The following is a 27,472-nucleotide window of genomic DNA, read 5'->3' as shown; positions in this document are numbered from 1 at the left end:
ATAATTTTCATATATTTTACATTAACTTTATTTTAACATATTTATAATTCTTATGATTAGTTAATGTTTAATATATTAAAATATTTACAAATGAAGATAGTTATATTTTTAACACTTTTTAAAAATATTTTCACCAATCGAAAAACCCTATGAGTTCCATAAGAAAAGAAAGACATGCACATATTTTAAAGAGAAAAACACAACACTAACACACACGAAACTACAACAGTCAATCTACCAGTCTTTCAACCTTCCACTCTCCCCCTCTTTCACCTCCATTTCTCCCCACTTCTCTCTTCCTCCATTAAAATCCAAAAACCCACCACGAAATCACTTCTTTTACAAAATACCCACTTTAAAAAACCCATTTTTACAAATACCCATTTCGAAAAACCCGTTTTGGAGAAAACCCACTTCAGTAAAATCAATGAATCGCCGGCAAAGAGAGTTTCCCGCGCGGGGGTACGATCATGCGCCGTCTTCACAACCACCACTTACATCACAATCAAAACCTTTCAACATAATTCCAATCCATGACCTCTTAGTAGAGCACCCATCAAGAAGGTACCCAGAAATCCGCGCCGCCACGTCAGCATTACGCCAGGTGGAGGATCTTCGTAAGCCGCCTTTTCATACATGGCACGACAACCTCGACCTTCTTGACTGGTTGGGTTTATTCTTCGGTTTTCAAGAAGACAATGTTCGTAACCAACGTGAACATATTGTACTTCATTTGTCTAACTCACAGATGCGGCTAATTCCTCCTCCACAAAACGCCGGCGTTTTGGACTTTGAGCTTGTTCGAAAGTTTCGCAAGAAGCTGTTGAAGAATTACACTTCTTGGTGTGGGTATGTGGGTAAAAGTTCCCGGGTCAAAATCCACCCGTTTAGGAAGAATACGGATGAGTTTCGGAGAGAACTGATGTATGTATCTCTTTACTTGCTTATTTGGGGTGAGGCTGCTAATTTAAGGTTTATGCCTGAATGTCTATGTTTTATTTTTCATAATATGGCTCATGAACTTAATTTAATACTTGATGATCGGGTCGACCCGGAAACAGGTCGACCTTATTTGCCTGTTTATAGTGGTGCAAATGCTTTTTTAGATAATGTTGTTAAGCCAATTTATGATACTGTTAAAGATGAGGTAGGGTTTAGTAAAGGGGGAAGTAAGCCACATTCTGCTTGGCGAAATTATGATGATTTGAATGAGTATTTTTGGAGTAGGAGGTGTTTTAGGTCTTTGAAATGGCCTTTGGAGTTGAGTAGTGGTTTTTTTGTGACGCCTGGTAAGGGAAGGAGGGTGGGGAAGACGGGGTTTGTCGAGCAACGGTCGTTTTGGAATGTGTTTAGGAGTTTCGATAGGGTTTGGATTATGTTGGTTTTGATGCTGCAAGGGATGATTATTATTGGGTTGGAAGGGACGGAGTGGCCGTGGGAGGCGTTGGGGAGGAAGGATGTTCAGGTGAAGTTGTTGACGGTTTTTATTACATGGTCGGGGCTTAGGTTGATTCAATCAATACTTGATGCGGGGACACAATATAGTTTGGTGACCCGTGAGACGTTGGTGCTTGGTGTGAGGATGGTTTTGAAAACTTTGGTTGCTATGGCGTGGATTGTTGTGTTCTCGGTGTTTTATGCTAGGATTTGGAGTCAGAAGGATAGGAATCGTGGAAGGTGGTCGTATCAGGGTGATCAGAAGATATACATGTTTCTTAAGGCAGTGTTTGTATTTGTTATTCCGGAGCTGTTGGCATTGGTGCTTTTTGTACTTCCTTGGGTTCGGAACTTTTTAGAGAAAGTCAACTTCCGCTTGTTTTACTTAGTGACTTGGTGGTTTCATAGGCGGACATTTGTTGGCCGTGGTTTGAGGGAAGGGCTGATCAACAACGTCAAGTATACTTCATTTTGGGTTCTGGTGTTGGTTTCAAAGTTTGCTTTTAGCTACTTTCTGCAGATTAAGCCCCTGATAGCCCCCACCAGAGCTCTTTTGAACTTGAGTATAGACTATAAATGGCACGAGTTTTTCAGTAACACAAACAGAATAGCGGTTGTTTTGCTTTGGCTTCCTGTTATTGTTATATATCTAGTGGACTTACAGATATGGTATTCTGTTTACTCCTCGTTCGTTGGTGCCTATGTTGGATTGTTTTCACATTTGGGTGAGATACGGAATGTTTGGCAGCTCAGGCTTAGGTTTCAGTTCTTTGCTAGTGCGATGCAGTTTAATCTCATGCCGGAGGAGAAGCTGCCTACGGTTCCTGTGATTGACATTGTGCACAGGCTTAGGGATGCTTTAAAAAGGCTGAAGCTGCGTTATGGCCTCGGACAGCACAAGAAGATAGAATCGGACAATGTTGAGGCTACCCGTTTTGCCTTGTTGTGGAACGAGATTATTAAAAATATGAGGGAAGAAGATCTTCTTAGTGACCGAGAAGTGGAACTGTTGGAGCTCTCCCCCAATTGTTGGGAAATAAGGGTTATTCGCTGGCCATGTGCTCTGCTATGCAATGAGCTTCTTCTCTCCGTAAGCCAGGCAGTAGAGATGGCAAATGATCGTGACAGGTGGATTTGGTATAAGATGTGCAAGAGCGAATATAGGCGGTGTGCAATCATGGAGGTCTATGACAGCGTCAAGCATTTGCTGCTTCATCAGGTAGTCAAATATGGTACCGAAGAGCACTTGATCGTGACTAGAGCTTTCTTAGAGATGGAACACAATATGGCGCATGAGAAGTTTGCCACATTTTATAAGTTGACTTTGCTGCCCCAGATCCACCGCAAATTGGTAACTCTTGTAGAGCTTCTGCTAAAGTGTGAGAAGGACACAGATGGGGTAATTAATGTCTTACAGGCTTTATACGAGCTATGTGTTCGTGAATTCCCTAGAACTAAGAGGAATTTGGTGGAGTTGAGGGACGAAGGTTTGGCACTTCAAAATCCAAACACAGATGCAGGATTTCTTTTCGAGAATGCTGTCGACGTTCCTGATGAGGAGGATGTGTTTTATTACAGGCAGCTTCGTCGTCTGCATACGCTATTGATGTCCAGGGATTCTATGCACAATGTACCAACAAATCCGGAGGCTCGGAGACGTATTGCTTTTTTCAGCAACTCTGTTTTCATGAACATGCCTCATGCTCCTCAGGTTGAAAAGATGATGGCTTTCAGTGTACTGACTCCTTACTACGACGAAGATGTAATTTATGGGACTAGCAAAGTCCAAAGTCCAAATGAGGATGGCATCTCCATCTTGTTCTATCTACAGAAGATTTATGAGGATGAATGGAATAACTTCATGGAGAGAATGAAGAGGGAAGGCTTGGATGATGAGAGAGAAATTTGGACGACAAAGGTCAAGGAACTTCGACTTTGGGCATCATATCGGGGCCAGACTCTCTCGCGCACTGTGAGAGGAATGATGTATTATTATCACGCCCTTAAGATGCTTGCCTATCTGGATTCTGCATCTGAAGTGGACATTCGGACCGGTAGTCAGCAAATATTCTCGCATGGTTCAATGACTTTGAGTAACAATTGGGATGGCTTAGGGCCTACCCGAGTTCCATCCTCACGCAATTTGGGAAGAGCACCGAGTGGTGTGAGTATTTTATACAAAGGCCACGAGTTTGGGACTGCTATGATGAAGTTCACTTACGTGGTGACCTGTCAGGTTTACGGAATCCACAAGATGGCGGGGGACTCACGAGCAGAGGAGATTTTGTTTTTGATGAAAAATAACGAAGCTCTTCGAGTTGCTTATGTTGATGAGGTGCACCGTGGGAGGGATGAGGTGGAGTACTATTCAGTTCTTGTCAAGTATGATCAACAGCAGCAGAGAGAAGTAGAGATATACAGAATCAAGCTGCCTGGTCCGTTAAAGCTGGGAGAAGGAAAACCTGAGAATCAGAATCATGCCATTATCTTTACTCGAGGTGATGCTCTTCAGACGATTGACATGAATCAAGACAATTACTTTGAAGAAGCTCTCAAAATACGGAACCTTTTGGAGGAATTTAACAAAAATTATGGGCTCAGAAGGCCAACCATTTTGGGAGTTCGAGAAAACATCTTCACTGGCTCTGTCTCCTCCCTTGCTTGGTTCATGTCTGCCCAGGAGATGAGTTTTGTCACTCTTGGTCAACGTGTTCTGGCAAATCCTCTCAAAGTGCGAATGCACTATGGCCACCCAGATGTATTCGATAGGTTTTGGTTTCTTACTCGTGGTGGAATAAGCAAGGCTTCTAGATTGATCAACTTGAGTGAGGATATCTTTGCTGGTTTCAACTGCACGCTCCGACAGGGCAATGTAACACATCATGAATACATTGAAGTTGGTAAAGGAAGGGATGTAGGGTTGAATCAGATTGCTATGTTTGAAGCAAAAGTTGCTAGTGGGAATGGTGAACAACTTCTTAGCAGAGATGTATATCGGTTGGGCCATCGGCTAGACTTCTTTCGGATGCTATCAGTCTTCTATACCACTGTGGGTTTCTATTTCAATACGATGATGGTGGTGCTGTCTATCTATACTTTTTTGTGGGGCCGCCTGTATCTTGCACTTAGTGGTGTCGAAGAGCATGCAATAAAAAGTAGCAGCAGTAATGCAGCCTTAGGTGCTATTGTGAACCAGCAGTTCATCGTCCAAATCGGCATCTTCACTGCTCTCCCGATGATTGTGGAGAACACTCTGGAGCATGGTTTTCTTCCGGCAGTCTGGGACTTCTTAAAAATGCAGCTGCAGTTAGCGTCATTGTTTTACACCTTCTCAATGGGAACTAAATGCCACTATTTTGGTCGAACAATTCTTCATGGAGGTGCTAAATATCGAGCTACTGGACGTGGGTTTGTTGTCGAGCATAAGAAATTTGCGGAGAACTACAGGCTTTTTTCTCGTAGCCATTTTGTAAAGGCAATTGAACTCGGGGTGATCTTGATTATTTATGCTTCTCACAGCCCTCTGGCAAAAAATACATTTGTATACATAGCCATGTTGATCGTTAGCTGGTTCCTTGTAGTTTCATGGATTATGGTTCCATTTGTTTTCAACCCATCTGGCTTCGACTGGTTGAAGACTGTTTATGACTTTGAGGATTTTATAACCTGGATATGGTATGGTAGTGGAGTGTCCACTAAGGCAGAGCGGAGCTGGGAAACCTGGTGGTATGAAGAGCATGATCATCTCCAAAACACCGGCTTGTGGGGAAAGTTATTGGAGATCATATTAGATCTACGCTTCTTCTTTTTCCAGTATGGTATTGTGTATCAACTGAACATTTCAGCTAACAAGACCAGTATTGGTGTGTATCTGATCTCTTGGGTCTTTTTCTTTGCACTTGTTGGGATATGTGTAATCATAGCATATGCGAGGGACAAGTACGGTGCTAAAAATCACATCTACTTCAGGATGATTCAGTTTTCTGTCATATCTACTGTGCTGGTGATTATCATTTTATTGAAATTCACCCGGTTTGAATTTCTCGATCTCCTTACTAGTGGATTGGCATTCATCCCTACTGGTTGGGGAATCATTTCGATAGCCCAGGTGCTCCGTCCCTTTTTGCAAACATCAATCGCATGGGACACTGTGGTTGCCATGGCTCGACTCTATGATTTGATGTTTGGCATGATAGTTATGGCCCCAGTTGCTTTCTTGTCATGGATGCCTGGATTCCAATCAATGCAAACCAGGATCCTTTTCAATGAAGGTTTCAGCAGGGGTCTCCAAATTTCTCAACTTCTTACTGCCAAATGATGAATAATACTTTGCATGTGAGTTGAGGTCATATTCTTCTCTTACTTAATGTCATTTAACCACGCGACACCATATTTTGATCTCGTATCCATTGTTCTGCGTCATTCTCTTTATTTTTCAGGGTTTATTTACCTCTTCTGTTCTCCATGTCCTGCCTCTTGTTCAATTCAACTATTTTGTGGTTATGGCTCTGTATGACTACAAAAACGGAGTACTGTAAAACGTGGAAATGGAATATTAAATCACTAGTACAACATAATGAAAAAGAACTTGAATTATGTATTATTTGTTCCAGAAGAACTTTTACAATCTTTGTCAAAATCTCTGCCTAGATTCTTTTATTGCCAATTAGATTTGCTTCTGTTATGTTACTAATGTCATTCAGGTCTACAGTTGGCTAAATCAAGGCGCTAGAAGAGAGGCTCCGAAGGATTTCAACACTCTTGCTTTCATACCAATGATCACCGTAACGCACGAGAAATCTCGTAGCTTTAAGGATTTATCCTTGGAAGTTGGAACGTTAGCAAAAGTCACTTGAGGTTGTTGATTATGAAATGGAATGATGCCATGAGAGTTCAGAATTGCATTAGGAATTTTCTCACCCGGCTTCGTGACAGCAGGCTTGTTTGTATGTGAAGAGTGACAGCAATTTTGCCGCAGGAAGGCAAGCTTCGATATCAGTTGGCCTTCTAATAGCCTTCACTTGAAACAAGGTATATACTATATATTCATTTTATTGCCTAATCGAAATTTTCCTTTTACCTCATTTGTGCTTTTAAATGAGATTTAAGAGTCTTTTTCGTTAGGATTTATTTAACATCTACTATTTAATTTGGATATATTGGTCTTTTGCAATCTCATCGACTCGTATTGAAGAGTGGCATCATATTTTGATTGTACTGTATTCATGAAGAATCATACATCTACACTGTTATTAAGAATGGCTGCTACATGAATTAGATTTAACTGTATTTACTGAGAACTAGAGGCGCTGAAACCTTGAATAAAGATCATATTCATGCATATTTTGACAGTTTCCAGAGCTTGCTTGAAGGAATGGTTCGAGTGTCTGCCTCTAGCTTTGAGCGTTGACTGTTTTTGGAGGTTGCTTGATGCTTGTATAGACGACTTTCGCCCTGATAGTAGCCGTGGAGGTGCTTTATGTTTGAAACAAACACTCTTACTTGATCAAGCTGTTTGCTTCAAGGAATTGTTAGACTTGTCTAAAAAAAAAAAATTTGCAACCATATTTTGTAGTAAATTCTCTTTGACTTGTTTATATTTCTAATGTCTTCTATTTTTGTACAATCCAATTTTTGAGATCGACGACATGTTCTCTTCGTCTGATCTGATTGGATCTGATCTGAATTTACTAAGGTCTGATCGGATCTGGTCGGATCTGGTCTGATTCATTATGATCTGATCTGATCTGGTCTGGTCTGATCTGGTCTGATCTGGTATGGTCTGATCTGAAACTTTCTGATCTGATCTGAATAGTTATAATGATTATTATTATTTATTATTATTATTATTATTATTATTATTATTATTTATTATTATTATTATGTCTTATTATTAATATTACATACTACATAGTTATAATGATTAATAATAATAATAATAATAATAATAATAATAATAATAATATAATAATAATAATAATAATAATAATAATAATAATGGTATGGTTTGATCTGGTCTGATCTGGTCTGGTCTGATCTGGTCTGATCTGATCTATCCAGCGGTGGATCCGTTAGATTCAACGAAGATGTTTCATGTCAAGATCCGTTGCTCAAACCGAATCACGCCAACGTTATGGACGTTCCTGGAAGGACCTCATTTGATAATTATCCATAACTGTTTATGTCTCTAATTAAGGATCTGATCTGAATAATTCTGATCTGATCTGATCTGATTTGATCTGGTCTGATCTGATCTGATCTGATTTCAATAAGAATAAGTAATAAGTCAAAAAAATAAGTTGAAGAGAACACCTTCTTAGTGGCTTGTTTGGTGAACGAATATCTTGGAAGGCTTTTTTTAGGTTTTTTTTCCCTAAAATATTTTTATCGAAGCTAAGAGAAATACTAACAACATTAATGACGTTACAAATAAAAATATGACTAATATTATTAGCCATTTTTGGTTCATTGCTTGCACAGAGTTGGAATTATTATTATTGGTTGTTTGAGCCCTTTATATCTACAAAGACATACTCAACATTGGGATCTTTATTGAGCTTCTACATTACGGTAGTGTTTTTACTCTATTATTCTCTATTCAATTTTGATACGATTTTTAAATCCTATCAAACTTGATTCAACTATAACTCAAAATCTATCTATCCACCATGTTTTATAAAATTGGGTAATTTCTTAAGTTTTATATTAATATTTTAAAGCTGAATATTACTTTTTTTTTCTTATCAATTTTTATGATTTGAGACTTTGAGTAAACTTTTTACTATTATGACTTTTAAAATGTTTTAGTCCAATAAATTAAGAATTATTGGTATATTAAAATTTTAACAAAAAAATTTTGTAGTGTTATTCCCTATTTATATCGACAACAAAATTAACAAATTCATAACTGTTGATTTAAAATCAACTAATTTGATTGACCTAATTGACTGTTTTGACAATTTATTTTTAAGTCATCTAAAGTTAAAGTTCCTAGTTCTAAATTTCTTGGTTCATTTAAAAAAAATCTTTGTACAAAAAATTTAAAAATTAATTCTAAATGTACCAACAGTCTCTTTTTTCTTTTAATATTCATTATATAATTCTCTAATGGAGTTAAAATGAAGATAAAAATGGTGGAGATATTGATACACATCATTTAGAGGAAGAGTTAGAGGAAGAGATCAAAGAAAAGCGAAAGTGAGGATTAAAGAAACGAATGAAAATTAAAATTGAAAGATCTATTTTAGAATAATTTACTTTTGAATGATAAAATAATAACGGTTATTGTAGATTATGTACACCATTAAAACTAAGAATAATGCAAAGCTAAAACCTTTGGAAAAACTCAATTTTTTTTGATAGACGATCTTTTTGAAATATTATCTTTAAATGAGCCGAATCATAAAGGAGAATGTACATTAATTATTCGGTGGGTATTAAGAATACTTTAAGTAGATATTTAAAATATTATTGCACGCTTACTCGGTGGACATTATAAATATTATAAGTAAGCATTAAGGATACGATAAGCAGACATTAAGGATTATAAAAGTAAGCATTATTAAATACTATAAGTATGCATTTAAGAATATTATAAATAATTATTAAGAATAATGTAAATAAACATTAAAAATAATATAAATAAACATTAAAAATACATTAAGCGACGTTAAACTTTAATTAGCTAGGCCTAAAAAACCTTTGACAGGAGACCAGATGTTTGACCAAAAAACACAAATGTAATCTTTAAAGAGGGAAGAGCGAAAAATGGTAACTTTAAAATTGATTTTTTTTTTTTGAAAGAAACTTTAAAATTGAATTTTATTTTAATAAAAAAATCGGTTTTTAACACCGCCCTAAAAGAACAAGAACCCTTTCCCCTCTTCGTCTATAAATAGAACCCTACCCCTCTCGTAGTTTTCTCTTTGTCCAATCTGCCTCTCTTTCCAATTCCCCCGTTCCCCATCTTGCGAAGAACAAAAAATCACTTACACTCCCAAATTCATTTTATTTAAAAATCAAAAAGTCCCTTAAAAAAATTAACCCCACTCTGTATACTTCTATCAATTGATACTTTAACAATCATCACGAATTATAAACCATTGAATTTACGATTAATCTGTAAAAGCAAGGATGAACGGAGGTGAATATGAGTACGAGAATGAAAACGAGAGTCATATGATGATGATAGATGATGATGAAGACGAGGACGAAGAAGAGATTACTCAAGAAGATGCTTGGGCTGTTATTAGTGCTTATTTTGAAGAAAAGGGTTTAGTTAGACAACAACTTGATTCGTTTGATGAGTTTATTCAGAATACGATGCAGGAGATTGTTGATGAATCTGCTGATATTGAGATTCGTCCTGAATCTCAGCATAATCCTGGTCATCAATCTGATTTTGCTGAGGTGTTTTTTGTTGATCCCCTTAGTTTCCTCAGTTTTTTGGATTGATAATTTAATTGAAATTGTTATCTGGGTTTGATTGTTATTGGTGTCTGAGTTTAGTTTAGAATTTGGTGTTTTGAGTTCATCTTCCAAGAAGTTGTTTATTATGCTCTTATGATGAAAATTATGGGTATTTATTTCTAAAATGTATGATCTAAAATTATTTTTTGTGGATGAAGTATTGACGACTAAGTAATATTAGGTCATATATTTGTATAGTGTACTTTCAAAATTGCCAGCAATTAGTTCTTGTATATTGACATGGTAGATACATATGATAATGTACTTTCAAAATGATGATCGAGTTGTGAGCATTTTTATAATTTTACTCTCTCGATGAACTATACCAGTGTAGTTGTGTTACTTATGTACTTCATATGCTGTGGCTAATACAGAATACTAGCATGAGGTGGTGGGTGAACACTCATCACTTTGTGGTAGAACGAACTCGGTCACTATTCCTATTATACGGTACAAAATTGAATATGAATAGTTTTTTTAACAATGACTGGGCCAAGTCCCGAGCCTAGATTCCCCCCTGTTCATATGTGCTAGTAATTATTCTTCATAACTTGCATCAGGACCTTTTGTTTAATAATATGCTTCTCCTTCAAAAGGAAGGACTATGTAGTGTAGCTGTAATATTCAAACATTATTTTGTCATTTTTCCGTTGTGTTATTTAGCTACACAGCACTGCCATTCTTTTAGGAGAGCGTGTAATTTGGGTTCAATTCTTCTTTGACTTTGTGATGAACATAAACAGAAGCCTACCTATGGTCATTAATAGTTTTCTAGTTAAGCCAATTTTAAGGTTTGAAATGAGTAGAAGTGCTGAATGTCTAAGCTAATGTCCGTCCTGTTTCTTGTCAGGATTTGTGGGATTCACTCACTCATCCAAGTAATATTCTGGTTCTTTTTTTTGGCTGTGTCTTGCCTGTTGATTACCTAAGTTGAATTGTTTTTCTATAGTAGATCCTTTTAACTTCTTGATGCGGCCCCATATGTGCTAAGAATTGAGTTTTAAAGATTAGTAAATGGGACATATACTGGGAAGAATTAGGTCTATGGATTGAATTATTGGTTCTGCCATTCATGGAAAATAATCTTCATGCTTGGCTTTATTGCAGACAATATATAAGATAAAGTTCGGCCAAATCTATTTGAGTAAGCCTATGATGACTGAATCAGATGGTGAGACAGCAACATTATTCCCAAAAGCAGCCAGGCTAAGGAATTTGACATATTCAGCTCCTTTGTATGTTGATGTTACAAAAAGAGTCATAAGAAAAGGACATGATGGGGAAGAAACCACTGAATCGCATGAGCTTCCGAAGGTTTTTATTGGGAAGGTGATTTTCTGTTTTTCGTAAATGTGTTTGTTTGCTGCATAACACCGTATGTTTGCTGACATGATTTGACACTGTACTTTCAGGTCCCAATCATGCTTCGTTCAAGTTACTGTACACTCTTTCAAAATTCAGAAAAGGATCTTACAGAACTTGGTGAGTGCCCATATGATCAAGGTGGTTACTTCATCATCAATGGAAGTGAAAAGGTTCTGATTGCTCAGGAGAAGATGTCCACTAACCATGTCTATGTATTTAAGAAGAGACAGCCCAATAAGTTTGCCTATGTAGCAGAAGTGCGATCTATGGCAGAGTCCCAAAATAGGCCTCCTAGTACCATGTTTGTACGAATGCTGTCTAGAGCTGGAGCTAAAGGGGTAATTGGACACTTTTTGCTATAGTTAGTCTGTTGAGATAGATATTGTTTGTGTTTTTTTTTTTTAAAGTTGAATTGTTTATAACATGTCCTCCTACGTTACAAATGCAGGGTTCTTCAGGACAATACATACGTTGTACTTTGCCTTACATCAAATCAGATATTCCTATTATTATAGTTTTTCGAGCTCTGGGATTTGTTGCAGACAAAGATATTTTAGAGCATATTTGCTACGATTTCTCTGATACTCAGATGATGGAACTGCTTCGTCCTTCACTCGAAGAGGCATTTGTAATTCAAAATCAGCAAGTTGCACTTGACTACATTGGTAAAAGAGGAGCTACAGTTGGTGTTACTAAAGAAAAAAGAATAAAGTATGCCCGGGAGATTCTTCAAAAGGAAATGCTTCCGCATGTTGGTGTTGGGGAATATTGTGAGACAAAAAAAGCTTATTATTTTGGATACATTATCCATCGTCTTCTATTGTGTGCACTTGGTAGGAGACCTGAAGACGATAGAGATCACTATGGTAATAAGAGACTGGATCTTGCTGGTCCATTGCTTGGAGGTCTCTTTCGTATGTTATTTCGGAAGTTAACCCGAGATGTCAGAGCCTATGTTCAGAAGTGTGTTGATCAAGGAAAGGATCTAAATCTTAGCTTTGCTATCAAAGCTAAAACAATTACTAGTGGACTCAAGTATTCTTTGGCCACTGGGAACTGGGGGCAAGCTAATGCTGCTGGTACGAGAGCTGGAGTTTCTCAGGTGCTGAATCGTTTAACATATGCCTCTACATTGTCACACTTGCGGAGGTTAAATTCTCCCATCGGACGTGAAGGAAAGTTGGCTAAACCTAGGCAGCTGCATAATTCGCAATGGGGGATGATGTGTCCTGCCGAAACACCTGAAGGACAAGCTTGTGGACTAGTGAAGAATCTTGCACTAATGGTGTATATAACTGTTGGGTCTGCTGCTTATCCGATATTGGAGTTTTTGGAGGAATGGAGTACAGAGAATTTTGAGGAAATTTCGCCCGCTGTTATCCCTCAAGCTACCAAGATTTTTGTTAATGGTTGCTGGGTTGGCATTCATCGTGATCCTGAGTTACTGGTTAAGACATTGCGGCAACTTAGGAGAAGGGTATGCTTTAATAATTTAAGAGTCTTTATTATTCAAGGTACTTGAGCTGTGCATTGGTATTATTGTTGCATTCTGTGTGATTGTATGTGATTAATTTGGTGTCCAAATGAAAAATATTTAACCAATTGTGATCTTGAACTTCACGCTTGAGCATATTCGTTAGTGACATGCATTTCTGATGTTGATTAACCATTGTATTTACAAGGTTATTGAAGCTCATCCAATGTGAAGAGTTTTCATTTCACCATCTAATCTTTTAATTGTTTACTATGATATACTTCTATTTTTTTTTGGTGTAATAGAGTGTGCCAAGAAAACAAGAGTAGGAATCGTTTCACCATCGAACCTACTGAGCTATCCCTCACTGTGTTTTTGTGATATATGCTTTCACATAATGCATTCAACTGATATTATAATTTATGTTCACTCAGGTTGACGTAAATACTGAAGTTGGTGTTGTTCGAGATATCCGGCTGAAAGAATTGCGAATATATACTGACTATGGTCGCTGCAGTCGTCCTCTTTTTATAGTTGAGAAACAAAGGCTGCTTATAAAGAAAAAGGATATTCGGGCATTACAACAAAGGGTATAGGCGACATTGTTGATTTACATTCTATAGTACTTTCGACTTCATTGTTTTGTGCCTCTAATTTTTTTAAAATCATTTTTCAGGAGACTCCTGAGGATGGTGGCTGGCATGATCTTGTTGCGAAGGGATACATAGAGTATATTGATACAGAAGAAGAGGAGACTACTATGATTTCCATGACCATCAATGTGAGCATACTTTTAACCAGAGTTCTGTTCGTAATTTTTTGATTTATGTCCTAAAAAGTGTTTTCTTGGGAGTTGATTTTTGGAATTTGAACTCCTTTGTTTTTTCTGTAAATGAGATATTCTTTTTTTTTTTGCAGGATCTAGTGACTGCACGGGTCAACCCGGAGGAGGCATACTCTGAGACCTACACTCACTGTGAAATTCACCCGTCTTTGATACTAGGTGTCTGTGCCTCAATTATTCCATTTCCTGATCACAACCAGGTAATTATCTATGAATTTAATTTAGTGTTAGCATTTTAAATTTTTTCAATCTCTAACTTCTTGTCACTTCCAGTCCCCACGTAATACATATCAGTCAGCTATGGGGAAGCAAGCCATGGGTATCTATGTCACAAATTATCAGTTTAGAATGGTACAGCCTGTTTCTTGTGCCTTGTTTAAAGCATTACTGTTTCCATGAATCTTCTCAATCTGATCCATCTTTATGTATTTTTTGTCTTCGCATAGGATACATTGGCATATGTTCTTTACTATCCTCAAAAACCTCTTGTTACAACACGTGCCATGGAGCATTTGCATTTTAGACAGCTTCCTGCTGGCATTGTAAGTTGCTGATAAGGCAGTTTTCTCATTAAAATCTTTCGTTGTTGAAGTATTGTTGACATTTTATGGTTTTTCTCATTTCACCAGAATGCTATTGTTGCCATTGCTTGCTATTCTGGTTATAACCAAGAAGATTCTGTTATTATGAATCAATCTGCAATTGACCGTGGATTCTTCCGATCTCTATTCTTCCGCTCTTACAGGTAAATTGACTAATTAGAATTCTCAATTGATATTGATTCTAGTTACAAATTGTTATTCCAGTGGTGTAGATGCTCGATAATTTATATGTTTTGCAGAGATGAGGAGAAGAAGATGGGAACACTTGTCAAAGAGGATTTTGGCCGCCCAGACAGATCTAATACTATGGTATGTCTTCATTAATGAATTTGCTGGACTCTGCTAGGTTATGTACTTTTGGTACTGAAGCCATCTTCTTGTAGGGTATGCGGCATGGATCTTATGATAAGTTAGATGATGATGGTCTTGCACCTCCTGTGAGTATAGAAACACTTTCATACTAAGGTTTCTTTTGGTCAAATATACTGTCAACTTTGTATCTGAGTTTCTATTGGACAGGGTACAAGAGTTTCAGGTGAGGATGTGATTATCGGTAAGACTACACCACTTGCCCAGGATGAAGCACAGGGGCCAGCTTCACGCTATTCACGACGTGATCATAGTATTAGCTTACGTCATAGTGAGACTGGAATTGTGGATCAGGTATTCAATTAAGTTACCTTTTTAGTTTTCTGTTGCAACTCAAATGCTTTTGATATGTATAATTCTCATTGCTCAGCTCCTGTACTTTTAGGTTTTGCTGACAACCAATGCAGATGGTTTGAGATTTGTAAAAGTGAGGGTGAGATCTGTGCGTATTCCACAGATTGGGGATAAGTTTAGCAGTAGGCATGGTCAAAAGGGAACAGTTGGAATGACGTATACACAGGAGGATATGCCATGGACTGTAGAAGGCATCACTCCTGATATCATTGTGAACCCTCATGCTATCCCTTCACGTATGACAATTGGACAGCTTATTGAGTGTATTATGGGTAAGGTTGCAGCTCATGTTGGGAAGGAAGGAGATGCTACACCATTTACTGATGTCACTGTAAGCCCTGCTTTAACCTTTCTTCGGATTTTAATTCTTTCTGCTGTGCTATATATATGTTTATGTGATGTGATACTCCTGTATTGCATGTCTTTTCCATTCAGCAGTTGACCTTGTGAAGAGCAAAGTTTGATCCTTTTTTCTACCCCTGAACGCATTTATTATTTGCTGGTCAACGTCATATTCGTTTTGAATTGCATGCACTTGAATTCAAACCTCTTGGAGTGATGATAAACATTAGACACAGATCAAGATTCTGCCCTCAGCCCCCTTTTTGTCATTTGCTTTTTTTTTTTGGAAGGGGTTGTTTGTAAAAAGTGAGTAGGTACCTGTAATTTTTAGTGAAAGTAATAGGCATGTGTGAGGGACTGACCAATCATTGCTTCCTAGATTGCTTTTGCGGTTAGGTAGCATAGAACTCCGCTATGCTGTCTCCATAGGCAGCTTCTTTTGAGTTTATACTGGATTCGCAAATGTTTTTAATTTCTATTGTGGTATAAGCCAATGGTATTTGCTTGGTTGAACACTGGAAACGGGATAGGTGCTACTTGTGAAATAAATTGTTATAATAATAGCAATAGCTGTCTTGCGATGGCATGGATTTTTGCATTCAAATCATTGACGTGTTGAACCTCTTGGTTTACTAGGTGGATAATATCAGTAAAGCACTCCACAAATGTGGGTATCAGATGCGTGGTTTTGAGACCATGTATAATGGTCACACGGGGCGGAAACTCACTGCAATGATATTCTTGGGACCTACTTACTACCAACGACTTAAGCATATGGTTGACGATAAGATCCACTCTCGTGGTAGAGGTCCTGTACAAATTTTGACCAGGCAGCCTGCTGAGGGTCGATCTCGTGATGGTGGTCTACGTTTTGGAGAGATGGAGAGAGACTGTATGATTGCCCATGGTGCTGCCCACTTCCTTAAAGAGAGGCTGTTTGACCAAAGTGATGCATATAGGGTTCATGTATGTGAACGTTGCGGGCTGATTGCCATTGCAAATCTCAAAAAGAATTCTTTTGAATGTAGAAGCTGCAAAAATAAAACCGACATTGTCCAGGTTGGTTTTCTCTCTATTCTCTTCGTCTTCTATCAGTTTTTTTCTTCTTGTCCTTCAACTTACCCGCACAAATGAATTAATAGACCTTGCTTTTAATGCTTAAAAGTTAAAATGTACAATGGTTTCTGCAGGTGCACATTCCTTACGCCTGCAAGCTGCTCTTCCAAGAGCTTATGTCCATGGCAATTGCACCGCGAATGTTCACTAAAGACGTCAACAAGTTGTCCAAGGATCAGAAGAAAAAGGGTGCATGAGCAGTTTTATCCTGTGAATTGACCGGTTAGTTCTTGAGGCGGAGAAGCCTTTTAATTAGGCCTTTATAGCTAAATCGACTGGAGGTTTCAAGCCACACTCTCCTTTTGATTTTTTGTGTAGCACAAATTTCGTACTAAATAGAAGTACGAAACAATATTCTATAGATCAAAATTTGTAACTTGTTTAAACTATTGAGTTTTACATTCATAGCCGAGATTTTTGTAATATACCTCAAAAGTTTATGATTGGTTGAATGATTTTTCACGTCCAAGTATTGTTGTTGTATTGCATGTACATGTAATTTCTGTCTCGAAGTCCTTAACATTTTGTTGCTACTTCCACCTTTGAGGCTTTGTGCTCATTTGCAAAGCTACTTCATACGTTCCTTTTGCTCTATTGAAATTGTTACATTATGTAAATTTATGTGAGCATTTTTAAAAGATGTTGCTATCTCAATGTTATAGTTAGAGTGAGTACTCATTTGCGAAACTAGTATTTATGTGCTCAGTTCAGTTATCTCTTTCCTTCTTCAATTTTATTATTTTTTAGCTATTCTTGTAAGAAATCGTCTTTCGGTAACATCTCAAATCAAAGAGCTATATGCTAATGATTGTATTAATTGGACTATTCAACCACCTTTCGGGAACGTATCACGGTGAACTGTCTCAAACAACAATTTGTGTTTTTATAGCTATTTTTGTAACTTGTGAGAGACCGTCTCTCGATAAGATGACCTCAAAACAAAGAATTCCCTATCCTTTTAATTTGCATTACTTCACTAAAAAACCAAAGAGTGCTGAATTAAAAGGAAAAAGGGAGCAATAATGCACTAGGTTCAATAATTTGTGTTGATTGAAACTACTTGTTTATTAAGTTGATCATTTGTGAATGATTGTGATGAATACCATTTTCCTAGCGTGTATGTAATGTATAATCTTTGATTATAGGTGTGAAATTTGAACGAGCTGAGATAAGTTATGAAAAAGTAAAAAGTAAGAGACTTGGTGCACATGTACAAAATTGCGGTGAGCGTGGATCGAACACGCGACCTTCAGATCTTCAGTCTGACGCTCTCCCAACTGAGCTATCCCCGCATTGATGCTCTTTTGCTTCATTAAATTAATATTAACTATAAATGATGGATGATATTTTGACAAAATCAAAAACTCATGGATCAAACACGTGACCTTCAGATCTTCAGTCTGATGCTCTCCCAACTGAGCTATCTCCACATTGATGTTCATTATCTTCATTTAATCAATATAACTTATAAAAAGATAACTCATCCAGCAATATTAATGGTCTTGAACTCGTACTAGTCTAAATTTTTGTGTGAATATTAAGCGTTTCATAAATTTTCTAAATACCTTTCATATGAAATTAGAATCTATAAACATTGTATGTTGACAAAAAGTAAATTTGTAACAATAACATAATAGCAGAAAACAAAGTCATTGGCTGTATAATGACATCGTTTTATCAAAGTTTTGCCTTTATCACATTAATTAATTGAAAACACAGGATTTTAATCCATAATCCTCTTGTTAATCATCTGCTTGAAATTCGCCGTCTGAGATAGTTTCGAACATGGATCCCAGAGTCTTCCTAAGAAAGCTGAAAGTTCTGTCACCCTGTCCCAATATAGAGAAATTTGAGCAGGTAAGAATAACTACACCAGTCCAGAACTGTTTATTATGATACTAAACCATTAAGGTATCCAGGAGTTAGATTTTTAAATCACCTGTTTCTTCTTCTTCAAGGATTCCTCCAACTGAGCAATTTTGTCTGAGCATGCCTTTTCCTTTTCTTGCACCATGCTTCTCTCTTTCTTCCCTGTAATCAGATCAAGTTGGGTGTGTGTTCTCATGAGAAATTGTAAACTGTATTCCCATTCTTCACTTTATCTCAAATATCTGTGTTGGTTCATTGACGGACAATTAAATATGCTTGGACACTCAAATACTTCAATTTAGTTCAAAATTTTAGGAGTTAATATAGCCAAGTCTAATCCTTAGCTAGGCATGTATACAAATTGAATATGATATACATAAGTCTGAGTAACACTGATGCTGGAAGGTTATTGTAAAATTTGAAGAGTGTCTAGATGATTACTTAGTTGTTCATATCGAATGAAGAGCCTTTCCTTCTCCTCTTCATACTTGGAAATGGTCTCTGTCAAGATCAAAAACAATAACAGATCATTAGATAGACATACTTCTTTAGTTCCATTAGCTTCTCTCTCATAAATATGTGTTCAATGCACCACTATCCCTAGGTTGATTTTCAATGATATTGGGTCTGTAGACTTTGTACCATGCAGCATCAAATATTATTGTATCATACCCAAAGGTATGACTAAATCAAGAACTTTTTCGTTTTAGAATCATAAATATGTAATAATTACAATTTGCAAATATCAGGACTCTAGATACAAAACTTCATAACTTGATCTAGTTTCTTTATAGAACTAAGATACAGTGTTCGTGTTCAGATATACTATCATGTAGTCTTAAGTGAAGAGACAAATGCTTTTAACTCTACTTTTCAGCATCTTTGTTAACAAGAATCTCATTTGTTTTGGTTTATGTGTATTGTCATGATTAAGGTTTTGACATTATTTTAACATTCAATAGAATATCTTCTAAGAAAAATTATTACCCTTCAGATGAAGTAAAACTAGGGAGTTCTGTGTTGCCTAATTGCCTTTTCTGCTATGCAAACTTAAAGTGACAAACAAATTTCTGTTCATCTACTTGCAGACTGCAGTATACCAGACAGAAATTGCAACATAAACGTTAAGTTATACTAGTATTATATGACACTTTCAGCAGTTCGTCATTACTTTCCCACCTTAGGTGGGAGCCATATAATGGCATTGGGTAATACAATGTTATTGTTTCAGCAGTTTGTCATAGTAGTATATAGATATAACAATACAACATTTGAATACGCTAAGGCCATTAAGTAGCTTCCAATCTAGGCTCCCATCAAAGCAACGCTTGGGGTGTCGATTATAAGCAACTTCTAGAATGTCCATGTGATAACGAAGAAATTGATTTAGATTGAACCCTTTTATAGCAAACATTTATTGTTTTACATGAACAAGAAATTCACATAATGGAGTGATTCATTTTATTATAGTCTATTAGAATGCAAAAACAGGAGTTATAAATCTGTCCCAGAAAGGATAATTTATGCATAAAACAGTTAGTCAAAATAATGATTACCCTTACCCTTGAGTGTCTGCAGATATGTTGCTTTCTCTTTGTCAAATTTGTCAAATATTGCTCGGAACTTGTCAGCCTCCTCCTTCAGTGTATTTTCACACTACAAAAAACAACCACAACTACATTAATTTGATATCTTTTATCCACCAAACAAACTCAAACTAAGATGGCTTAACATTTATCTGTATCTGAATACCTCTTTTGAGCTCTTTGACAATGCTTTGGCAAAAGTTTGTCTGAAAATTATAAAATTCAATTTAAAACACACCATTAAAATTCCTTGATACACCTTTCAGTTACATACAATGTCTTTGGCACAAAATAGATTAATGAAGAAAATAGGTTCTACCGGTCCTTTTCAATCTTCACCTTCAACTCTTCAAACATTGACTTGATCTCTGCAGCTACACTGTTTTCAATAGCAACTGATTCAGTGTAATAGTATATGCTACTTATCAGAGAGTACACACCAAAACTCTAAACTAAAGACGAGAACAAAACTACCATATATTCATCTCATAGTGCAAAAATAAGACCGAATCACCGTATAGTGATCATATTGTAAAGGTTTTTTAGTTTACCGCGACTGAAATATAGGCCACAATGACCACAAAATCATCGATAATATCCGTTTTACGACCGTTAAAGCGGCGGTGACCGAAACCGTGTTTTTGCATTATGATTCATCTTGTAAATTAACTGGTCCAAACTCATGACTCTTAAGGTATCATGGACAAATTAGCCAAAATGATGAACAGTCAATTTTGAAATTTCTAGGTCATAGCTAATTGACTTTTCTAACTAAAATTAGAAAGTGAAATTCAGAATCTCAATACTTAAATCAGTGCTAAGCTGCTACAACGTTGAATAATATCTTTTTTGAGTAATTTTGCAAGAAAAAAGGTATAAATTCGGTCAAAGCTTGAATGAGATAGTCCTAATTGTCAATTCCTTAAGCAAAACCGTTGCGCTTTGTGAAAGTTCTCATTAAACATCAGAAGATTGGAAGCATATAATTGATTGCAGAACGCGAGACGATTCATTGATCGTCAACATTTAGCACATCATCTTCAATTGTTAGAGGCCTACATTTAAATTTATACAATATCACACGTATGAAATATTGAAATTGCAAATTAAACTCAAATTAAAGCAATGATTCATACATTTCAAATATCATAATCTCACATAAAAAATTCAAAGATCGAAAACATCAAACCTAGAAATTGTCTCTTCCTTCTTCTTCTGACCATCCTTTTCAGCTTTTTCCTTGATCTGCTGCAACGCTGACACAAGTCCTTTAATCTCACTGAACTCAAACCACATAAATCAAAAGAATTCAGTGAAATAAACCAGATTTGACTACAAAAAGGCAAAAACAAGAATATATAAAATGGAATACCTAGAAAGTTCGTTGTCGAAAATATCTTCATCGTGAAAATCTCGCTTTCGCTTCTCGGAGTGAAGAGTATCAGCTTCTGACGCTTTCTTTTTCGCGCTTCCTTTCATCGCGGACATTGTTGAGAATCAAATTCTAGATTTAGAGAGAGAGTTTGTGAAGATTTATTGTTGAGAAATGAGAACTGAGAAATGATGTGATTACCAATGGAAGTTTAATTCTGTGATTTCATAGAGAGTACAAAGAGAGTGGAAGAAAATTTTGTGATTTGGAGTTCCCGCGTAAACTAAAGATACTTATAGCCGTTATAGGCTGTTGTTTGTGTAGGATTACAAATTTCGACTCTAACTCGATTCGGGCTTATAATGTGATATGTGATGAATGATACGTGGATGAGAATTAGGTGGTGTTGGATTCTTACGTGTTTATTGTAAAAATATTATATTTTATTAACTTAGAATATAAGGTTCGATTTGAAGTATTATTGATTTGATGTGGAATAATTCTCTAAATATAATAATAAAATAAAATCAACTAAGATGAAATGTGAAAAATAAAAACAATAAATCAGATTAAAAAGACATACTTATTTTTGAATAACAATCGAAAAATTTTGATTGTCATATAATATTTATGTTGCTCTCATATATTTCCTCCTTTCCAAATTTTGGAAATTATGTATTATTCATCCATCACTCTTAATTTATGATTAATTTTTAATCTATAAAATAAAATATAGTTAAGTAAGATTTTCTTTGATTCGTCTCAATGCAAAGATTATAAATATTAATTTTTTATAATTTTTTATTATGCATAATTAAGAATATTAAAGATTAAATTAGTGCATTAAACTGCACGAAAATACAAATGCTGCAAGTAATTTGAAACGAAAGAAGTATTAATTATCTTTAAAAACAATGTTTATTGAACATTGTCATTCACGTTGAAATTTCTTCTCCTTACTTAATTGAAATGTTACTAATAAAGTTGAATGTGATATTTAGTTCAATTTAAATAATGCTGAATTTTGGTAAAAATATTCATAAGTTATTAATTTAATTTAATCAAATATAGTACTCTCTCTATTCTTTTATGTTTGTCCTATTTGAATTTTCTACACATATTAAGAAAAAATGAAATCTTTGTAGTAAGTGGGTATTATTTTAATTGAATAGCAGTGTGAATTAATGATTATATTGGTATTATGAGAGGGAAAATACATTTTAATTGAAGATAAAATAAAACAAAAAAAACAAAATATGATTGTCATTAATGAAGGGAAAATCATAGAGCAACTTGCAAAGGGCCAAAACAGAATTCCGTTTTTGGTTACAACTCTCTTTCCTTTTTTGGAAAGTTTTGGAGGGCAATTAAAAATAATAGAGGGAAAATTCTGAAAAGTTAAACATATACATAACCATTTCATTGGCTAATTAAACTATACATGGATTACTTCCTTAATTTAGCATAATGATTGAGAACCAAAAATGAAAGCAAAGATGACTTTCCAATTTCTGCAAGGGGCTATATAGGCAGCAGGTACAAATGAATAGCACATCATCACCTCAATTATCAACACAGCAGCTTAGTTGAAGATAATAATAGCCATTCATCCCAAAAAAATTCAACAGTTAACTGAATCAGTCCATAAACCCCAAGTATAGCAACTGCTGTGCTGAAAACAATAACCAATCACCCACAAAAAAATTCAATTTCACACTGCATCACAGCCTTATTCATGGCTTCAGGAAGTGAGGACGAAATCGAGGGGGCATGGTATTTTGGATCAAGCCTATATGATCCTCAATCAAGCTCGGAATCAGAGCAAGTACCGACAGAAATTGTTGAGCAGCAAGGAGAACGACAAGACAATCATCATAAGCCAAGACTCAACAGTGAGATGAGGCATTTAATATTTCAAGAAATGCTCTCAATGCGAACAAACAACTCATTACCTCATGGAACATTCCAAAGAATTGTTGAATTATATGATTATCATCATAGAACCATGAGAAATTTATGAAAAAGGGCAATACAATCAAAAGAAGCAAACAAACCATACATCGTTGATTCAAAATACAAAAACTGTGGAAGGAAGAGAGTTGTGGTGCCTCCAAACGTTCCAGAGTCCAGACCGATGGGAGAACGTACATATATAAGAGATGTTGCAAGTTGTTTAGACTTGGCACCATCGACCGTTTGGAGGTTAATCAAAAGAGGTGAAATTAAGGCACATTCAAATCTTCTTCACCCGGCTTTAACCGATGCTAATAAAGTGCGAAGGGTGGAGTGGATTTTAAGTCTCACCCAAGAAGATAGCATTCAAAGACATCCAATATACAAGGGAATGTTTGATTTCATTCACGTCGATGAGAAATGGTTTTATCTAACAAAAAAAACTCAAAGAGTTTACCTTGCACACAAAGAGAAGACCCCGTATAGGGTAGCAAAGTCATCTAAGTTCATACCGAAGGCCATGTTCCTAGGGGCGGTTGCTAGGCCAAGATGGAGTCGACATGGCCAATGCACGTTTGATGGGAAAATAGGAATTTTTCTCTTCATTAACAGGGTTGCAACCGTGAGGGAATCGAAGAAAGGCCAAGGGGGTCAATTGAAATCAAGCCAACAGAATCAGTCACTCAAGAAGTTTATAGAAACATGCTCATCCAAAATCTCATTCCGACAATACTAAGAAAGCGGCCAAATGAAGGACCTTCAATCATTTTCATCCAACAAGACAATGCAAGAGTGCACATTACAAATGATGATCCAATATGGCAACAACACAACAAGCAAGATGGGTTAACCTTCATTCTTACACAACAACCCCCTAATAGTCCAGATTGTAACTGTAACCGCCTCGAATTATGAAGGAAAACACTAACTGGAATTTAGTATTAATCAAGCGGAAGCTTACTTTTGCCAACACAATTAAGGGGTTACTTAACGGTCAAACCAATATCCAAGTATAATACTTGAACCAAACCAAAGCAATATAACGGAAGTCTTAACTGTCCAAAATATAGGAAAATTACTACCAAATCGAAATAAGTCCAAAGTTCAAATTACATCCTTAAAATAGTCTAAATCTAAATTAATAGTCTCTCAGATTAAATAAAAAGATCTAAACAAAAGGGGAGTCATACTCCAACTCGGCTTCATCTTCCGCTCGCATATCCATTCTCTGTCGAGGTGCCATAGGGGTTTACTCTAAAAACAAAACCCTTGGAAAAACATAAAAAGCATAGTATCAGCAAAAAGGCCGAATATAAACACACTGGTGTCCGTCAAACAAGTTATTAAAACCTTTTTTTATTTGAGTAAATTCATTTTGAAATATGCTTTTTCATTTGATAAATCATATTATCATTCAAACCCAGTTCAATGGCTCTATAGTCATTTTAAATTCTCATTTTTCATCATAAATCATAAGATCTCAATGGATCCAAATCAATTTCAAACTCATATCATAAGTTTATATGGGTACTGTAACACCCCGTAATTTATCGGGTTTAAGAAATAATATAATAAAATAAAATAAATACGTATTATTAAATTATATTATTCCACATAGATAATTTTAAGAAATAAAGCGAGTTAAATTTTAACGGTAACGAGTTTTATCGCGTACAAGGCTATCGCGTAACGGTTCTTTCTATTTTAACAATAATATAATAATGACTTAATTAATTAATTAAATTAAATAAAAAAAAAATAAAAATTGAGAGGGGAGTGAAGGGGTGGCCGGTTGTGGTGAGGAGGAATGGGAGGAGTTTGTAACTCCTCTCATAAGTGAGTATTATGGCACATTAAGCTCACCTCTTAAGTGCCTATTAATCCTTAAGCATCATTTGAGTTTCCTCACTTTTCCTAAGCTTTCAAAGTGAACAAAATTCAGAAAAATTTCCTCTTTTGTTGCTCTTGTTTCGGTATTCAAGAAAAAAAAAAACTTTGTTCAATCCAATCTTCAAATCAAAGGGTAAGTAAGTTGAGTTGTTATTTATAAATTTTATTTATAAGAAATTCTAGTATGAGATTATATAATATTTCTTTCAATATGATGATATCCTATGACTTATTAGGAGGATTGAGTATTTTATATAAGTTTTCTTTAATAATCCTTTGATAAAATTGATTTGTTAAAAGGGTTAAATCATATTTCTGTTATGCAAAATTTTCCTTGATTTACATTCTTTAACAAAGTTTAAATTTGTTATAAGAATAAAGTCTATTCAAATGTTAAATTGAATTTATTTTACGATTTATATTTCTCTAACAAGATTTTAGTTTGTTAGATGAAATTTTAAGTGTGTGGATTAAGTGATGTAAGTATCCATGAGTTTACAAATCCTTTAACAAAATTTGATTTGTTTAAAGGATTGTCCTTATATATATATGTTCGGTTTAAAATTAAAAAAAATGTTGGTTTATGATTCTCTACAAAATTTAAATTTGATAAGAGGATCAAATATTTAATTTACTTATCATGGTTATGAAATTTTAAATGTTCTTGAAGATCTTGAGGATGAGTATGACTAAAGTTGTTAGTTTATGTTTTGATGATGGTTTAGATCGTTGATGGGATTTGATGTATTGTTAGATGTGTGGAAATATCAAGTGGATTGTGTGATAGGAGATTTGGTTTTATTTGTTTTATCTTAGTAAAATGTAAATTCGATTTTTGGTTAGGTGTATTTTGGTATGGAGATTTAAAAAGGATTAAATAATTTAAATAGAAAAAAATATATATAAAATAAAAATAATTTAAGTAGAAGGAGTTTCGGACAGCTGCTGCTGCCTCGGTAGTGGCGCCCCGATCCGAGTGTTGGGTGTGTTTCGTTGTTGTTTTATCTAATCGATGCGCTTTAAAACTCGTTAAAACGCTTAAAATGATTAAAAATAGTAATCGGATGCTAGAAATTATGAAAATTGGTACCCAAGGTAATTGATGCGTTCCGGACGCAGCGGTGAAGTCGGATTTTTAATTTGAATTTTCTAAACTGTCCGATTTGGCCATAAAAGTTTCTGGTCAGAATGGGAATTTTGGAGCAATCATGAGTTGGATGAAAACATTTGAAATTATCAAGTTTTTGTGATATTTTAGTAGTATGGAGTGGATTGTGTGTGTAAACCCGTTATTAAACGTGGTCGTTCTGTGTGTTTGTTAATTAGGACCTCGATTCATAAGAGGGTGAAATTCCTGTCGTGCTTAAACGTCGTTTGGATTTGCAGTGTTTAAAAGTACACGCTTAGACCATACTGTTTATATGGTTGTGCAAGTAATGTTGTTTTATTCCTAATCAAGGCATTGTAATCACATAAGGTTTAGACACCTCAAATAATATGAAATGATTATGTGGAAATTGAGAATTTATGGATATGTTACCCAGAAGGGTTAACAAATAAATTGGAAAACTATCAACTATTTTTCCCATGGCATTCAGGGATCTTTATGGTCACCATGGGGGTATGCATACTTAGCCTTTGGCGACCCGAACAGGACGGGCAACGTCTTAGGTAGGTGGTTGCCTTGGGATTTGCTCTCCCAAGTGTATTCCACCAAAACAAATTTGGAATATGACTTGTACGACCCGAACAGGACGGGCAACGTTACAAGGTTTGGAAATAATGAATAAAGATTACATAATAGAGCCTTTGCATGCTAGGGTAAACACAATGCTTGTATTCAACCTGTTTTGTATATGTATGAAGTCTCTGACGTGTATTGGTTGTTCTTTAGAACCTGCTACGTGTTATCATATGACGTGCAGCAGGTTAACTGCAGGAGGGGGCTGGAGTGAGGATTCAGCTTAGAACCCGTAACTATCAAGTCTAGACTTACTTTGTAATGAGTCTAAGTACCTCAGTTTATGTAAACAAAGTTTATGATGTTTTCTTTTTATTTCGTACAACTTTTAGCTAGTCTAGAGGCCGGTGGGCTCTCGAGTTGTATGTAAAGACTTCCGCTGTTTTGTTTGGTTTTGTTTTGTTTGGCGCTGTTTTCTTTGTTGACCATATTCCTTTACCGTTGGAACGTTGACGATCCGAGTAAGGATGTGTTTATTTGTGTCCGTAAGTGAACCGGATTCATGTTTTCACATGATTTTCCGGGTCACTTTAACCGGGCCGTTACAGGTACTCGGTGAGTCATCCTGTGACTCGTTTGGTAGTCGGTCTACCGTCCGTGACATGTCCAATAAGTGTAACACAATGATATTGTGAACAATACGCGCTTAGCATTGGTGAGCCGTTTAATCATGCACACAACATTTGCTG

At 35.9% G+C, this 27,472-nt stretch overlaps 3 protein-coding genes and 2 non-coding genes across 7 annotated transcripts; 3 read left to right on the top strand and 2 right to left on the bottom strand.

The window, feature by feature from the left end:
- Positions 1-198: 198 nt before the first annotated feature.
- On the top strand, positions 199-7,261 carry LOC130815909 (callose synthase 11). Of its 3 annotated transcripts, none has more exons than XM_057682436.1 (3): positions 199-5,782; positions 6,149-6,468; positions 6,790-7,261. In XM_057682436.1, the coding sequence occupies exon 1, from the start codon at positions 428-430 to the stop codon at positions 5,753-5,755; it is 5,328 nt and encodes a 1,775-aa protein (XP_057538419.1). In that variant the 5' UTR covers positions 199-427; the 3' UTR covers positions 5,756-5,782; positions 6,149-6,468; positions 6,790-7,261. The 3 variants fall into 3 exon arrangements, with proteins under 3 accessions (XP_057538419.1, XP_057538418.1, XP_057538420.1); XM_057682435.1 differs by having other exon boundaries at positions 199-5,772; positions 6,790-7,248; XM_057682437.1 differs by having other exon boundaries at positions 199-5,772; positions 6,141-6,468; positions 6,790-7,248.
- Positions 3,408-3,487, top strand: LOC130816762 (small nucleolar RNA J33). Its single transcript, XR_009043301.1, has one exon. It is a non-coding gene; the product is annotated as a small nucleolar RNA J33 (small nucleolar RNA).
- Positions 7,262-9,304: 2,043 nt separating the features above from the next.
- LOC130815910 (DNA-directed RNA polymerase II subunit RPB2) lies at positions 9,305-16,841 on the top strand. Its single transcript, XM_057682438.1, has 16 exons — positions 9,305-9,846; positions 11,014-11,235; positions 11,319-11,609; positions 11,720-12,748; positions 13,180-13,335; positions 13,422-13,526; positions 13,664-13,789; positions 13,863-13,940; positions 14,036-14,131; positions 14,219-14,334; positions 14,431-14,500; positions 14,575-14,628; positions 14,711-14,854; positions 14,946-15,245; positions 15,893-16,315; positions 16,447-16,841. The coding sequence occupies exons 1-16, from the start codon at positions 9,571-9,573 to the stop codon at positions 16,567-16,569; spliced, it is 3,609 nt and encodes a 1,202-aa protein (XP_057538421.1). The 5' UTR covers positions 9,305-9,570; the 3' UTR covers positions 16,570-16,841.
- A 750-nt stretch (positions 16,842-17,591) lies between these two features.
- TRNAF-GAA (transfer RNA phenylalanine (anticodon GAA)) lies at positions 17,592-17,664 on the bottom strand. The gene has a single exon. It is a non-coding gene; the product is annotated as a tRNA-Phe (tRNA).
- A 317-nt stretch (positions 17,665-17,981) lies between these two features.
- LOC130815908 (uncharacterized) lies at positions 17,982-21,482 on the bottom strand. Its single transcript, XM_057682434.1, has 8 exons — positions 21,200-21,482; positions 21,017-21,106; positions 20,147-20,206; positions 19,994-20,033; positions 19,804-19,897; positions 18,683-18,742; positions 18,312-18,403; positions 17,982-18,201 (listed from the first exon to the last, which is right to left on the bottom strand). The coding sequence occupies exons 1-8, from the start codon at positions 21,313-21,315 to the stop codon at positions 18,115-18,117; spliced, it is 639 nt and encodes a 212-aa protein (XP_057538417.1). The 5' UTR covers positions 21,316-21,482; the 3' UTR covers positions 17,982-18,114.
- Between the last annotated feature and the right edge of the window lie 5,990 nt (positions 21,483-27,472).

Source organism: Amaranthus tricolor, chromosome 6 (assembly GCF_026212465.1).
Source record: "Amaranthus tricolor cultivar Red isolate AtriRed21 chromosome 6, ASM2621246v1, whole genome shotgun sequence".
Lineage (NCBI taxonomy): Eukaryota > Viridiplantae > Streptophyta > Magnoliopsida > Caryophyllales > Amaranthaceae > Amaranthus > Amaranthus tricolor.
Note: the sequence above shows the minus strand (reverse complement) of the source record. Positions and strands in the feature narration are given on the sequence as shown.